This window comes from Pogona vitticeps, chromosome 1 (assembly GCF_051106095.1).
Source record: "Pogona vitticeps strain Pit_001003342236 chromosome 1, PviZW2.1, whole genome shotgun sequence".
NCBI classification, from domain to species: domain Eukaryota; kingdom Metazoa; phylum Chordata; class Lepidosauria; order Squamata; family Agamidae; genus Pogona; species Pogona vitticeps.
In genome coordinates this window covers 48,910,749-48,927,015 of record NC_135783.1, presented here as the reverse complement: position 1 = coordinate 48,927,015, position 16,267 = coordinate 48,910,749, and the positions used below count along the sequence as shown (strand labels likewise).

Below are 16,267 nucleotides of genomic sequence, written 5' to 3'. Positions count from 1 at the left end.
TGCATTTTTCCAGTCGGTTTTTCGGAACTATGATCATGATCATGATGGTTATATATCTCAGGAAGACTTTGAAAGCATAGCAGCTAATTTTCCTTTTCTGGACTCATTCTGTGTATTAGACAAAGATCAGTGAGTAATTTTTCTCTTATTGTTTTACAGTGTATTGCCCATCATGTTTACTGTCTTCAGTGGGGTTTACTCTGACATAAGGATTGCAGCTTGATTTATAAATACAGAAATACAAACATAAATTATTTTTTGTTTCAATTTGTTTAATTTTGTTTTAATTGTTTAATTTTCTTTTGTTTTAATTTGCCCTGTTGTTGTAGTCCTAGTGGTCACTATGGGTGTTGGCTTTTCCTAGTCTGATTCTAACACCAAATAAAAAGGATGATTAATATTCCCATTTTATGTTGGACATTGATGTCACTTCTCCCTAAAGAGAATTCCTTACGGTTGAGTCATGGCAACTAGACTTCTAATTCCCTACAGTTGAGTCATGGCAACTGGAGTTATTTCTTGTTAGGTTGACACGTTTCGCTGCTCATCCAAGTACAGTAGCTTCTTCACACCGAAGAAGCTACTTGGATGAGTAGTGAAACATGTCAACCTAACAAGAAAGAAATCCAGTTGTCATGACTCATCTTCTGGATAACCTCACCTGGATGACTGAGAATCTTCACATATATATTTCCATTTTATATTCCCTTACTGAGAGAGAGTTATTTTCTTAGATCACTTAATATGATGTGATGATCAAATCAGGAGTGAAACTCAATTCCCCCAATTTTCTAAGGACCATAGATGGACAAAAATGATGAAAGGATTGTAGGGATTTCATTATAAATAGCTAGCATCTCCAAAATACTGGTAAAAGATGAGTGATACAAAGAAGTACACAGTATGCCAGTTTTCAGACAAGTTTTTAATATTTGTACTGATGAGTCTCAAAAAAACCCCCTCTGCACCATCCATCAGTTATATGAGACTGACCACTCATTGCTTAGAGGATGTGAGGACAGTAGCTGAAGGAAGACAGATCTCATACACATACTCATTTCACTGACCGGCTTTAAAAAACTGGTACCTGCTTCTTTCTTTTCTTTTTTCTTTTCTTTTCTTTTTCTTTTTTTTTCAATTTATATGCCGCCCACACTACCCAGAGGTCTCTGGGCGGCTTACAATAATTAAAATTCAATACAGTAAAAGATAAAATAATTAAAATACAATTAAAATACAATTAAAATTGCCATCAGACCCACAGCTAATATTATTTCAATTATAAGCCTTCTGGAACAGGAAGGTTTTGACCTGGCGCCGAAATGTCATCAGCATCAGCGCTAATAGAAGAATCAGCATTTTTCAGGGAAGATCCAATTCTTACATAAATTGTAAGAATTTTCGTGGATTTTTTTTTTTTGCAATATACTATAAAAAGGTATATTGTATGAACAGTATCCTATTACCCTGTTTTGTCCATACAATGTCCAATGCTTTTCTGGGGCGTCCATAAGGACACATCCAGTACCACCTTGTACAAGAATATGCCCTTTGGAAAATAACGGGGACAGCCTCTGGTTTGCACAACAGCAAGTCAGAGGTTATGAGGGATCCATGGTTCAAACTTTTCAAACAGAATTGGCTGGGAGATTCTGGGAATTGTATGCTAAAAGGTAAGATTTCTAAACTCTGGATTTAAAATGCTAGTGTGGGATTACATGTTTGAACCCTTTGTCATGTACAAATAATCATGCATATGGGAAATCAGCTTATTGGGAACAAGACCCTTCTCACTGACATGCTAGCTTTTCGTAACCCAGGAAGTTTTCATATGGAATTAAGAAAGTCAAGACTGCTCTAAAATGGAAAAATCCTGGGAACAATTGTGCAATGTGTAGCTGAACTCAATGTTAAATATTCAAAAACAAAATGTTATGCTTTCAACTTATTTACAAAAGATTTTTAAATACTTGCGTGGACAAGTAAGTTAGTCCATAATGGAAAAGGTTAGGTCATCTTCTAGTGGCACATGAAGTTTGCTTATGCCAAAAAATGCTCCATGGTTTTCATACAAATTATTTGGCTCTAATGAAGAGGTGAAAAAGTCATTCCACATCATCACCATTATTTGAGGCTGCATGTGTAGGTCAGCTGTCAGGGGAAAAGCTGATCTTAAGAATGCAGGACAGCAGGGGAATGGGGTTCCCAGAAACCTGTGGAAACCCCATTAGAGGTAAAGGTTCCCCTTGACAATTTGCCCAGTCGTGTCTGACTCTAGGGGGCGGTGCTCATCTCCATTTCCAACCCATAGAGCTAGCGTTTGTCTGAAGACAATCTTCCGTGGTCACGTGGCCAGCGCGACTAAAGACGCTCTAGTTTCACTCTGGCAGATTTCCCCCAACATGGTGCCCATTAGACACATTAGACTACAATTCCCAGAATCTCTACATACTCTACATACCAGGCACAGAGATTCCAGGATTGTTCAGTGCCTCTGACCTGACTCTGTTGTGCAAGCCTGCTCTGCAGCTTAAAAATAACATACCGATTTCCCCTCATACCCATTCCATTTTTAAAAAACAGGGATGGACTTATCAGCAAAGGAGAAATGATGGCTTATTTTCTGAGGGCCAAATCACAGCTGCAGTGCAAAATGGGACCAGGCTTCATACATAACTTCCAGGAGATGACATATCTTAAACCAACTTTCTGCGAGCACTGTGCTGGATTTGTAAGTATCTGTCAGTGTAATTTTGATGTGTAAATAGGCTGAAGCATATATGTCTATTAATTCAGTTTTTATACCTATTATGAAAACTCATATAAATGTAAAACAAACACCCCACACCAGTCTTGGGTAGATTTTTATGAAAAGGAACTTCAAAATGGACATATATTGTGCAAATGGCATCTTATATGAATCTGCTGAAGATGAAGGGCAAACAATATTTTAGTGTTCCCATAATGACAGCTGAAATATTAGCATCCCAGAGCTGTGACTTAGGGCACTTCTGTGTCCGAGACGTTAGGCTTGTAAATGACTGCTGAAGACCAGTCACAATGCAAAGTAGACTATTCAAAGTAAGTGTGGTAGTGGTGGTTTCTGCTGGGAATTAAGTAATTCCTTCTTCTTGAGTGTGTTATCTGTAACTTAAAATTTGGCTCTTGGTCCTTTTGAATTTACTGGCAAGTGAACATTTATTCTTAGAAACGTATTATTTAGGATTGTAGCCTAATTGGTTTTTTAAAGAAAAAAATCAGTGTTGTCCAAATAATGCAAAAAAAGTCATGTTGTATCCAGGAGATGGGAAACAGGTGTACAGTATAAGAAAGGCAGAAATAGATTGTAATATGCAAGCCAAAAGGGCTTATGCTGATTCATTCCAAACTGTTTAAAATAATAATAATAATAATCTGTTGAATCACTTCTCCTGTGCTGCCTCATTTGCAGCTCATGGAAAAGATGAGGGAAAAAAAGTCCTCCTGAGCCACACAGCTGAATGAATAGCTGTTTCTCACAGGAAGGGTGTTGAGAGCAGTCATTTCCTGTTTATCCTTTTGTAGCCATTGTTCCTACCTTCATAACTGAGGTTGTTTTTCCTTCCTGCTTTCTTTTTTTATTCCTTTTGTCTTTAATTACAGCTCTGGGGTATAATCAAGCAAGGCTACAAATGCAAAGGTACTGTAAATCATGCATGAATACTAATCTCCATTTTACTAACTTAATTAATTTTCTAATTGCTAGGAACCTAATACTGTATAGTAATTGAAATCCAGAAGTAAGCCACAAGAATACACCTCGCTGGGTATATTTTATTTATTCATTCATTCGATTTATACCCCGCCTCCCTAGACAGCGTCTACTCGGGGCGGCTTACAAAATAATAAAATCATTAAATAACAATAAAAACATCACCATCAAAAATAAACAGCGTTCATAATCATAAAACATTTGAACAATATGTTCAAATATTGTTCAAACACCTCGCTAGGTGTTTTTAAGAGCCATTTAAAAACTTGGCTTTTCAGGCAGGCTTTCCCTCATGTCAGTTCCTGAATTCTATCTTTCTGTTCTTGGATTCCCCATCTTGATCATGCTATATTATTGTTCAAATGTTTTATGATTATGAATGTTGTTTATTTTTGATGTTTTTATTGTTATTTAATGATTTTATGATTTTGTAAGCCGCCCCGAGTAGACGCTGTCTGGGGGGGGGGGTATAAAACGTATGAATAAATAAAAAAATAAAAAAAATAAGAATAGGCCATTTGAATCAATGGAATTGACTCACCAAATCCTTTCCTGATTCAAGGAACCTACTCTAGTTGTAAGTTGCTACTGAATTTCAGCCAAAATGTTTAAACAGACTATTCTGATGAATTGCATGAGGTGCAATTCAATTTTTACCTAGAATAAGGGTGGGAACTGTTCAGACATTCTTAGACTTCAGCATGACCAGTACTTAGAAGCTGTGAAAACTGTAGTTGAGACGTCTGAAGTATCGTAGGCTCCCCATCCCATGATATAGGCAAAACCCAACTGTGTTGTGTGAGTTTGCTTCAAGATACGTTTTCATAGCTGGCTGGATAGCTCAGTAAGTTTGGTAATTAGCTGCAGAGGCGAAGTAAGGTGTTCAATTCTCCACTGTGCATCTCAGTGCCAGCCTGTGCAAGCTTGGACAAGCTGCACAGTCCCAAAGTAACCCCAGGAGAAGGGAATGGTGAACTATTACAGAGTACTCAACACCTAGAACACCCTAGAAAGGGTCACTACACCTGAATTGTCATGATAGTATAATATGATAACCAGTAATCATAATAATAAGGGTGCACTCTATAATTGCACTTTAATTCTTCCCCTACTTTATTTTTAATGCTTAGATCTAATTAAAACAATGTAAGTTATTTTTACCAGAGTGCCTGTTTTTAACCCTGATCATTACTTACCCTGGAGCAAGGCATGGCTAGAGCCATAGACAGAACACTTCATGGGGGAGCAGAGGTGAGGTTCCAGTGTAAACATTTCTTTACAGCTCCCATTTGTTAGCACTTAGCATGAGATTCAGCTAAAATAAAATTCCCTTGAAAACAACTTATTTTGGATGGATTGTGCACTAGTTATCATCTTCTTGCAATGCTTTATGTTTTGCTGACATTAATACACTGAAAATCAATTAACTCTAACACATGGTTGTGCAAAGTATGTTTCCCCCAATATTGTTGGACTGCAACTCCCAAGAGCCAGCATGTCCTGTATCAGGAATCCTGGGAACTCCAATCCAGTTGGATTTGGAAGACCACAGCTTTCTCACCTGTGTCTTTGCAAATTAGAAAGATGTGTGATCATCTGAGAGGGACCTTTGTCTTGCCAAATAGTTGTACTTCCAATTATGTAGTAATAGATAATAATGTTAATGCATCATTAGAAGTAGATCCTTCTTAGAAGACTACTTATTCTAACAGAAGTTTGCATGAATCAGTCTTAATTTAGCCAACATCCTTGCTTTTGTTTGATCATGGTCAGTTGCGAGATAGTGTGGATTCATTTCTATGTCTGATGACACAGGCATGTAACACTGAGAGATCTGAGTGACTGCAAGAAGAGCCTAAGTAGAAACATCTTAATCTGTAATTCAACCCTTAGGATAAAACTACTGCAAAAGTGGTACAGAGCAAGAAATCATACCGTTTCACAAAGATACAATCTTGGAATCTCTTCAAGGGCAGCATTTCATGCTCAGATAACATTCACATCTTTTCAGTTATCTAATACCATGTTCTGATGCATACCAAACACTTTTTATGGTTTGAGGTATTACCTCTGTTGACTTTCTAGTGGAGGTAATGTTTTCCAGAACTAACTAATTTTTGGTCTCACAACTTATTGCAGATTGTGGTGCCAACTGCCATAAACAGTGCAGAGATCTGCTAGTTCTGGCCTGCAGAAAGTTTGCCAGAGGAACATCACTGAGCAGCAACCACGGTTCTTTGCCCAATAGTCCATCATTGCCAGCTGGTAAGAGAAGACCATATGCCCTCATTGGTGATTCACTGAAAAAAATCTTTCTTTTATTGCGCAGTCAAAACATCCAGAATGCAAATAACCCAAAAGGAGAAATATTACTGTTCAGGACCAAAGCTACCAAAATACCCCAGATGGCGTAGCTAGCAGAGGTAAAGGCAATGCTGGCTCAGGTATTTGGGAGGCATTAATGCAAAAGAAACTTCCCCTGTTCTTCAAGAAATTGTTATTTCACAGAATAGTTAGTGCCTGATGCATCCAATGATATCATTAGCCTACAATAATTCCTAGGAAGGCCTGTCCTGGTTTTGATTGAATATGGCCCCATTTTCATGACTGGCCCCCAAACCTCTGCCCAACTTCCATGTACTGTACTTAGTAGTGGGGCTCCACATCAAAGTGATAATGCCACAGTATTTAGATCCTAAGGTAATTTCTCAACTTCACTGTTATTGCCTTATCTGGTACTGCTGGCACTGAAGTAAAAAAGTAACCATACAATCCGAGTGATCTGTGTGGTCACAGCCTACAGGTGAATCAACAAAAGGCCTGCCCAGATTGAAAATGATTTTAACTCTCTCTCTCCGCCCCCACTTTCTTTTTGTGATAGCTTTAGTGTGGGAAGGTCACCTCTGCAGGCAAAACCCAGTGTGGTATATAGTTCAGCCTATACAAAACATGTGAAGTTGCTCACTAACAGAATTTCAAATTCTGATGTGCACTGCAGCTAACTAATGCCATCCTTATATTTCTTTGGAGTTTCCATTACTACCATTCCCCTTTTCCCCCATGCCAGTGGTTTAAACCAGAGCTTGGAGATCTTGCTTTTTGGGTCTACAAATGCCAGCCACTCACAGCTAACTTGGCTGTTGGTTGGGGGAAGTTTTGAAATATTAATCCAGAAAGCCATTTTCTAAGACTTAAATAAAACAAGAAATGATGGGTATTGTGAATGAGGGACGGAATGGGCTCTGAGTACACGGAGTGATGACAAACCCATTTGAATCTGTCCAGGTCAAGCAAACACTGTGGACTAATTTTAAGAATTTACAGCTGAATGCTTCCAGTAGCAGCAGCTACTTATCATAGGCTCTTTCCTCTAACAGATGGAGCTACTGCATGTTGAATCCAACTGGTAACAAGAGAAGTAAGCTGAAGGCAAGCAGAAGAGTGTAGCGGTTCTCCCTGTGTTTTTATTTTACTCTAAAAATCAGTCTGTATCTTCATGATTGGAACAGCCTGTTCAGATTTTAAGGTATTTAATAGGGAAAGTGTAGATTACCGTATTTTTCGCTCCATAAGACACACCTTTCCATAAGACACACCAATTTTTTAGGAGAAGAAAACAGGAAAATATAATCTGTTTTCTTCGCTCCATAACATGCACAGACTTTCCACCCCCCCGTTTTGTGGGGGGGAAAGTGTGTCTTATGGTGCGAAAAATACGGTATGTGACAAGCCCAGAAGCCCTACCTTGTTTTACCTCTGGCCATCCTAGTGCTCTATTTTTAGCCCGTCCCCCCAAAAATTTACAAAGCAGGGCAGCCAGAGTGGCAGAAAATTGCCACTACTGTCCAGAAGGACCTCTACAAGGAGAGATGAGGTTTTCTAGATGTGAATCCAGACAGGGTTGTAACTAGGGTGGAGGAACTGAGGCAATTGTGTAAGAGCAATTGAGCAGCAGTTTTCCCCCATCCCATAGGCTCCTATCAGGCATTAATCACTTGATCAGGCCATCAATGGAAGCCCAGGCATGTAAAGGAGAACCTGCAAGATGAAGAACTGACAACTGATTAGTTAAATAGGATTCAGGCCTCTGATTTAGTATCCAGGATCAGAATTTTCAGAGGATTTCATGGCTGATTTCGGTGATTAGTTAAGCTTCAGATGTATACTAGCCTTCATTGTTGTTTAACATTGTACAAGCGTGTCACCTTTAGAAGCTTAGTTAGTGCAATAAAATAAATTGTTTAGTCCAATAAATTACATTGAGCTGAAATATTATTAAATCCCATTAAAACCAATGCTGAAATTGAAATTACTAGGGTGTCATTACAGTTCGGTAGTAATATTTAACACTACTGATTTTAATAGGCCTTGATATCACTTCAGTTCAGTTCATTGGTCATCCAGAAAGGTTTTATTTAATGATCCAGAGCAGTGATTCCCAACCTTGCATCCCCAGATGTTCTGGGACTAAAACTCCCAGAAGCCTTCACTAGCTGGCCAGGTTTCCGGGTGTTGTGATCCAAGATCGTCTGGAAACCCAAGGCTGGAAACTACTGATCTAGAGTACTGAATTTTTGTAAATTACAAGTACAGCATTAAAAAAAGTTAACAGGAATTTAAACCTTTGAAACAGCATCTGGGGTTCTGTCTGTTCAGGGCTCCGTTGTCACTAGAGATTTAATTTGTTGTTATTTTCTTTCCTTTGCAGTACAAGATGATGTATTTAATTTTCCCAATGTAGCTCCACAAAATCAAGATCTAGCTAGCAGACCGATCATGCTTGTAACTGGTTCTTCTCAGAAGATTTCAGTTCATCTACAACGGGTGACCACCAGCCAAGCAACGCAGACAGAGCCGCTGTGGCATGAACCTGGTTGGGGAGACTCAGGGTCTCACACCTTCCCCAAAATGAAATCCAAGTTCCATGGGAAACCAGGAAAGAATAAAGGTTTTGCAAAATGGGAAAATGAAAAATCAAACATTCAGTCTAACATGGACATCAAAACAGCATCAACAGTACATGTATTAGACCAGAATGGAACAGAAGCTCACTTAGAAAGAAAGGAAATGGAGGTTGGTTGTAGAGATTCATTAAGCAAACCTATGTTCTCTTTCTCTTTACTTATATATATCATGGCATGTAGAAGAATCTTCATTTTATAGTTGTTACAAGCATTTGCTTTCTTTCCTCTCCCTTGTTAAATAAGATTGGCTGGACAAATGCCCACCACTCAAGTCCATTTGAAGATTTGGGAGCATTATTCATTTGCGTAATTAACTGATTTGCATAAGTAATTTTTCATCCCCTATCACAATTTATCTGGAATTGGGCACTCTGTTACATAAACTTCACATATATTTTATTGTCCAAGCAAAATACTTCAACTAAATTTAATTAAAACTTGGAAATGTGAATACTATAACGCTTAGCACTCAGGCTAATTAAGACAATCACACAGTGTAGCAGTTGCTATTTTAAACTGCATGTTTCCTTATATATATGAAAATAGAAAAGAAGCTTACCCAGCAGGAGAATGTAGCTTAGCATTTGCTAGCCAGAGAATTTTCTCTAAGGAATTTTGCTTGTGAGGGGATGCTTTCAAACATGCAGTCTTTGTAGTATGATGTGGTACAGTCCAGCCATGTGACACAAGTAATTGTGGCCCATTGCCATCACATATTGTCTGTTTCAATTGTATCCTGAGGTGTGAAATAAAGTATGTCTTTTGATTTATTACAGGCTAGCTGATCTGCCATCACTGCAAAAGATGGAAGACAGTTCAAGAAAGGACAATGTGATATTCTATAAATGCCCGAACTTGGTCAAATGTCATACAACTAAGTCAGCAGACCTTTTTATTACTGTGACAGATGTTTAATGACAGAGTACACTATTTATTTCCTCACATAGCCTAAGCTATGTCATCATCAGTTTTGGACAGACAGAAAGAAAACTAAGACGTGATACATCCACCTTGTCAACGATTCTCTGTCACTAGTTCTCAGGCAAGGAAAATTGTGGTTACAGCCCATTTCACTACTACCAAAGAAACGTCTCCAAGTATCATAACTGCCACAGCAGCAGGAAGCAGATTTGTCTGTGCCAAATTAGGTTAATGTTCTCTCTTATGTACACCTTGTTCTTGTCCCTGATGTTCTTTTATGTTTCAAAGACTGCATTTTGTAGCTGGCATTGACAGCTAGAACAGAGATGGGTGGCCTTTGAAAACTCACATAGTTCAGAATTTCTCCTACCACACGTACACTCTCATTCTTATTTTTTTCCTTAGACCACATATTTTGTTTTCCAATAAAATCTGGAAGATGTTTACACTTTTCCATTAAATATGTGACAAGCTACTGATGTATGTTACAAGACTCTCAGCACTAGCTCACTGTATGAGGTCATTCTGAATATATAGTGGGTGTGTAAAACTTGTGGAATTTAGGTTATATGTAATCTTACAGCTGTTGAAGGGTCTTCTCTCTTGTTGCTCTTTATGCTGAGATAGTCGTGTAACACAAGTTTTAGGTTTATGGTTATTGGGTTTTGTTGTCGTTTTTTACCCTTTACAAAAATTGGACGTTATCTAAATAAAATACTATATTTCATAAACAGCATGGCCTTCTTAAAGAATGTTCAGTGAAAATTATATAGGAGTACCGTATGTCTTTCCACTCACATTTAGTTGTTCAATATAGTATCTCATCTAGCTCAGTACTGTGTCACTGCAACTTCTAGGCTGGAGTAGAACATCCCCAAGTGCATTCATTTTGCAAGGATGGAGTATTCACGATCTTGTAGGTTAGCTGCTTAAAAGGTACATAACATCCCCACCAAACACATACATGACTTATTAAGCTGAGAAAGACATCCATTCCCAATTAGGAGCTAGCAACCACCATGACAATGAGTTATAGTAATCTGTTACATGCTGTGCACTTTAAATCTATCAGCTGGGACACTTTCAGTACTTACCTTATTCTATGTGACAGGATAAAAGGAAGCTCTCTCTCCCTTTTTAATACCTTGCATTCCAGCAGGGGAACTAACATACATAGCCTTTGGTTTGTAGATAGCAATTATGGAAGGAAACCCAAGTGATCCCTGCAGAACTTTGTACAGTATAGACAAAATCTTTTTTTGAATGTATGAAGACAGATGCTATCAAGTGTTTATGCTCTAGTGTTTTCTAGAGCCTATTGCTCAAGGGCTATTTAACTCAAAGGATATTTTTGGAAATCAAGACAGTAGGTCCTCATGATCTTCATCAGAACTGCTTCATAGTCAATACTTGAGTCAAAGGAAGCCAATAGCTCAGACTTATTTAGAAAAGTCCCCTTTAATTACCTGAATTGTCTCTATCTCACATGTCGCAATTGTTCTAAAAGCCAGGAAAGGGGCCATCTGAAACGAAAAGGGGACATTTGGACACACACATATATTCATACTAGCTCTGTAGATAAACCTACCTGTTAAGGAAAACATCTTGCAGGAATATCCCCATTCCTGAAATTAGATGGATACTTGGAAGAATATTTGTTTCCAGTTTTATAATCTATTTTACAGTGAGATGTTTGCAGTTTTTTAGGTCCACACGTACTACTGTAGTACATATACTAAATATCATAGAAGGCTAGGAAGTAGGAGTTAAAAAGAGAAATTATATTTAAGAATTGTTTTTATATTTGATGAATGTATGTATCTGCCTTTATAAAGATGGTATTCCTGTTTGATCTACCAAAGTAACTCAAATATGTAGGGCTGCAGCTTCTCAAACTTTCTGTGGGAAAATACCAGAAGAATGCTTTACAATGGGGGGGGGGGAGAGGGAACCAGATGTTCTTTAAGGTCCTTTCTGGCTCTGCCATTCTGTGTGGACAGTACTGGTTACTGGAAGTACTTGTAATAAGATGGATTGGTAGTTGAACAACACCATGAGTTTATTCTGATGAATTCCATCTGGGACTTAGGAGGGATGGGGACTTGTGACTTGAGACTCACTGTCGAGTCACACTTAAGCTGCACTAGCAACTTGATTTGATTTTTTTTCCCCAAATGACTCACACACAATTTGTGACTGGAAACCATTTTTCTGAGTCGCTTGTCACGTCCTTCCACCGCCAACATACTCCTGTCTCCTGCTGTCCTCAGAAGCTAGCAGCAGGCTTGTATTAAGTGAAAAGGAGCCTCGTGGCGCAGTGGTTAAACCGCTGTACTGCAGCTAAAACTGTGCTCATGACCTGGGGTTCAATCCCAGGTAGCTGGCTCAAGGTTGACTCAGCCTTCTATCCTTCCGAGGTCGGTAAAATGAGTACCCAGCTCGCTGTGGGGGCAATGTGTAGCCTGCATAATTAAATTGTAAACCGCCCAGAGAGTGCATGAAGCGCTATGGGGCGGTATATAAGCAGCATGCTTTGCTTTGCTTTGCTTTGCTTTGCTTTGCTTTGCTTTGCTTTGCTTTGCTTTGCTTGGTTTCCCTTCAAGGAGCCAGGCCCATTGCTCCTGGGCATGCTCAGACTTCTGAGTATGCCCAGAAATGGCAGGCTTGGCTCCTGGAAGGGAAACTGAACCTACTCTTTGTGTGTGCAGTGGCAGCAGGAATCATAGAATAGTGAAGTTGGAAGGGGCCTAAAAGGCCATCAAGTCCAACCCTCTGCTCAATGCAGGAATACCACTCAAAGGATATCTGCCAGGTGGTTATCTAAGTTTCTCTTAAATGCCTCCACTGCTGGAGCACTCACCACCTCTCGAGGTCATTGGTTCCACTGTCTTACAGGCACAGGTAAGCATGGAGGGGGGGGGGAGTAGGAGGCAGCAGCAGGAACAGGTTGGCAGCGGGGGCAGGAGCTGGGCCCACTGCTTCTGAGCATGTGTAGGCACATTTCCCCTCCCAGCCTCTGTTCAAGACTTGAGACTTGGATCCAAGGCCTGGGACTTGGTACCAAAGATTCAAGACTTGACTCAAGTCTTGGTACCAAAGACTCAAACTTGGGACTTGGGTCCAAAGACTTACCAACATCCCTGTGACTTTGCTGCATTACTCTGTCACTGACAGCCATCTGGCAATAAAGCTGCAACTAATCATAACAGAGGACCAACCCTTAACACTGGGGCGGGTGAGGGAACAATGAAAGCCCCCAACGTTGTTTGTTTCACTTAAGAATTAAACCACTAGATATTACATTTGTAGTTCGTCTTTGTCTTCCAGAGGTTTAGTACTTCATATGAGCTCAGACTTTTTCTCTTCCCTACAATACAAAACAGTCCAGCTGCAAGAGGGTAAACTGAGGGCAAGGGTTGTCTGGCACCCTCCACAGCAGTAATGTTATTGCTGAAATCTCATGCTACTATGGTAGTTACCTGAAAACTAGCACTATGCACATACTCCCTTCCACAGAGCTTTTCTATCTCACTATCATTCTGCTTTCCTGGTAGACAACAATATTGCTGGGGGGGGGGGGGAGAACCACTGGCTGTCCACACACAGGATGAACCACATGGGCTTTTTATTGATGCATCATCACTAAATTGGAGGGACGGAGACCATTAGAAAGAATTACCAATGTAACTGGCATTACCCACAACAGAATGGCCCATGTCTAGGAAAGTGACAATGTCAGAGTAACGTGGGAAGGCCCCAGATTGAAATCGCTTAATTGCTTTAGGTCACATGTCATTGTATTTCTGTTTGTTTCAAATCTCATGCTGTTATGCACTTTCTACCACTACTACAACTGCATTCACTTGTCTGTTTGCTGACATACGGTTCAGTGAGCAATGGTCATCTTCACCAATCCTGAATACACGTCAGAGGCATACATGTTTGTAGATATACAAAATTTGTGGAGTCTCCAGGATGGTAAGCATTGTGTTCCCCATTCCTGAGAAACCACAATTTTTGTACAGTATTTTTACAGGTGGTTTGTAACTTGCCATAGAGCTGGAAAATAGTCTGAAGGCTCTTCCTAATCATTAACGGTTCCCAAAAATGGCAGTCCAAGTTGGATGAAAATACCATACTCAGTACATGCACTGAATGAGTAGCACCTACACATATGTTAAGTTTTTTATTCTTTCACATCTCCATTGAAATTGATGTTGATGAAAGAGTAAAGCCACCGTTTACCTGCATGTAGATTTTCCATAATTCCTATATGCATGAATTGTAGGCAGATTCCTTTGACAACTTTATTCATACACTATTCCAGGACTTCTCAACTCTTGCAGGGAGTATGGGACACTCCCTGCCTCTATACGCATCACCATCCCCTTCCCTACTCTCAGCTTTTCTGTATTAAGTGAAAAAATCTGAAGGGTGCTTGTCCATGCGCTCAAAGCATTCTCTGGACTGTTTACAATTTAATTATACAAACTACACATTGCATCTCCCTGCAGCAAGCTTATTATTCAATTTACCAACCTTGGAAGGATGAAAGGCTAAGTCAACTAAGAGTGGTCATGACTGACCAGATAGATGGGATATAAATAAAATAAATAAATAAAATAAATAAAACTACGAGCTGGCTATCTGAGCCCATCAGAATCAAACTCAGCTCATGAGCAAAGTCTTGACTACAGTACTGCAATTTGCCCACTGTGTCAAGAGGCTCTAAAAGGGACATAGAAGTCCCTTTTAGATTACTCCCTTTGATATTTGGTGGTGGTGTTGGGAAGGTGGTAGCTGCCTTGGGTCCTTTTAAGGAGAAAGCTGGGGTAAAAATATTTTAAATAAATAACTAAATAAATAAAGTAAATAAGGTTCACACTCCCTACATAAGCTGAAATTCCCATTTAGGTATAATGGCTGAACAGGGCTCTCTTTTATTATTTAGAATACAGAACACAAAAATCCATGTTTACCAATCAATAAACACTTAGAAAAACTATCCAACTAACTGCAACAGAGCACAGACAGAGTTCTGACTCCTGTCCTCTGAAGATGCCGGTCACAGAGACTGGGGAAACGTTAGGAAGGAAAACCTTAAGAACATGGCCAAACAGTCCGGAAAACCCACAACAACCAATTTAGAAAAACCTTTAAGCGGAGTGGTTTTTCTTTTGCTTGTGGATCAAGAGCAACATCTAGTGGTCATAAAAGCTTTGGCAACTTCAATCAGCTGTAGTAGAAATCACCTTCAGGAAATCACCTTTGCTGAGCCAAAAGTAGTTCCATGTCTAGAACTCCATGGTTGCAATCTTGGCACAAAATAGTAGGTCTGATTTCAAAAGGTGTCCAAACTTAATGTTTTAGACTAGAGCATGGTAGGAAATGATATGGGACGTGGTGGCGCTGCGGGCTAAACCGCAGAAGCCTGTGCTGCAGGGTCAGAAGACCAGCAGTTGTAAGATCGAATCCACGCGACAGACTGAGTGCCCGTCACTTGTCCCAGCTCCCGCCAACCTAGCGGTTCGAAAGCATGCAAATGCAAATAAATAGGGACCACCTTGGTGGGAAGGTAACAGCGTTCCGTGTCTAAGTCACACTGGCCATGTGACCACAGAAGATTGTCTTCAGACAAACGCTAGCTCCATGGCTTGGAAATGGGGATGAGCACTGCCCCCTAGAGTCGAACACGACTGGACAAAAATTGTCATGGGGAACCTTTACCTTTACCTAGGAAATTATATATAAACCACTGCAGATTGTACATAAAATTAATACAATACTATAGTTCTAATTCTAGACTGCTTGAGCCTTAAGATCATAGCCTGTGCCCTCCCAAGGTCCACAGTACCTAGAAATGCCATTATTATTTTGGCACATGAAGCAGAATAACCCAGAAAGATCTCTCCGCCTCTCTGGCAGTAAAAATGCAACAAAATATGTATTTGTTGCCCTTTCATGCCACTTCCCGAACTCTACTGCCTAAGGGAGTCACTTCTTTCTCCCCAAGGAAAGGGATGACCTGGTTCTTAGCCAAATGCAAGATGCACAAAGTAAATTCAACTGTGTTCACAGGTTACTTCATAACTGAAGTTTAGAAATAACTTAGTGTGACCTTTTTGGTCAGAGATAGAAGAAGGAAACAACAGCTACCTGCTACATTATTTTTAGAAGACAAGAAAAAGACTTCCGAGACGGGAAGAAAGAATAAGCATGCAACTCAAAACCTGAGTTCTGAACTGAGAATGGAAAAGTAGCCCAGTCCACTTTAATTTTGGAACAAAATTAATCAAATCTCCCATTTTATCAAGGCATTTTCCCCTTTAGGAAAATTTAAAACTTAGGAATATTTTTGGGGTGCCAGCTGACATTCATGCTTACTGAACCAAAGAATGTAATGTGCAAAAGTTGTTTCAGTTACATCAAGGACCCTAAATCTGTTCTCTTATATATGTATTGAAGAGCATGGGACTGACAATTGCCACAGAACTCTCTTAAGTATTTCAATACCTTTAAAGTGGGAAGCACTTCCTTCTGCTTCCATCTCTATCTGCAGCATTCACTCCACTAACATTCACTGATAAAGCTAAAGGCAAACCTGTAACAAACGTAATATTGCCTCTGTACA

General features: G+C 39.6%; 1 protein-coding gene across 3 annotated transcripts in view; it reads left to right on the top strand.

The window, feature by feature from the left end:
• Positions 1 to 10,367, top strand: part of RASGRP3 (RAS guanyl releasing protein 3) — an 86,656-nt gene extending 76,289 nt beyond the window's left edge. For all 3 annotated transcript variants that reach the window (XM_078383069.1, XM_072992216.2, XM_072992221.2), the window contains 6 exons: positions 14 to 129; positions 2,584 to 2,731; positions 3,643 to 3,679; positions 5,891 to 6,016; positions 8,460 to 8,824; positions 9,492 to 10,367. In XM_078383069.1, coding sequence (XP_078239195.1) covers positions 14 to 129; positions 2,584 to 2,731; positions 3,643 to 3,679; positions 5,891 to 6,016; positions 8,460 to 8,824; positions 9,492 to 9,500 — 801 coding nt within the window. In that variant the 3' untranslated portion in view covers positions 9,501 to 10,367. The remainder of the gene's footprint in view (positions 1 to 13; positions 130 to 2,583; positions 2,732 to 3,642; positions 3,680 to 5,890; positions 6,017 to 8,459; positions 8,825 to 9,491) is intronic.
• Positions 10,368 to 16,267: the final 5,900 nt, after the last annotated feature.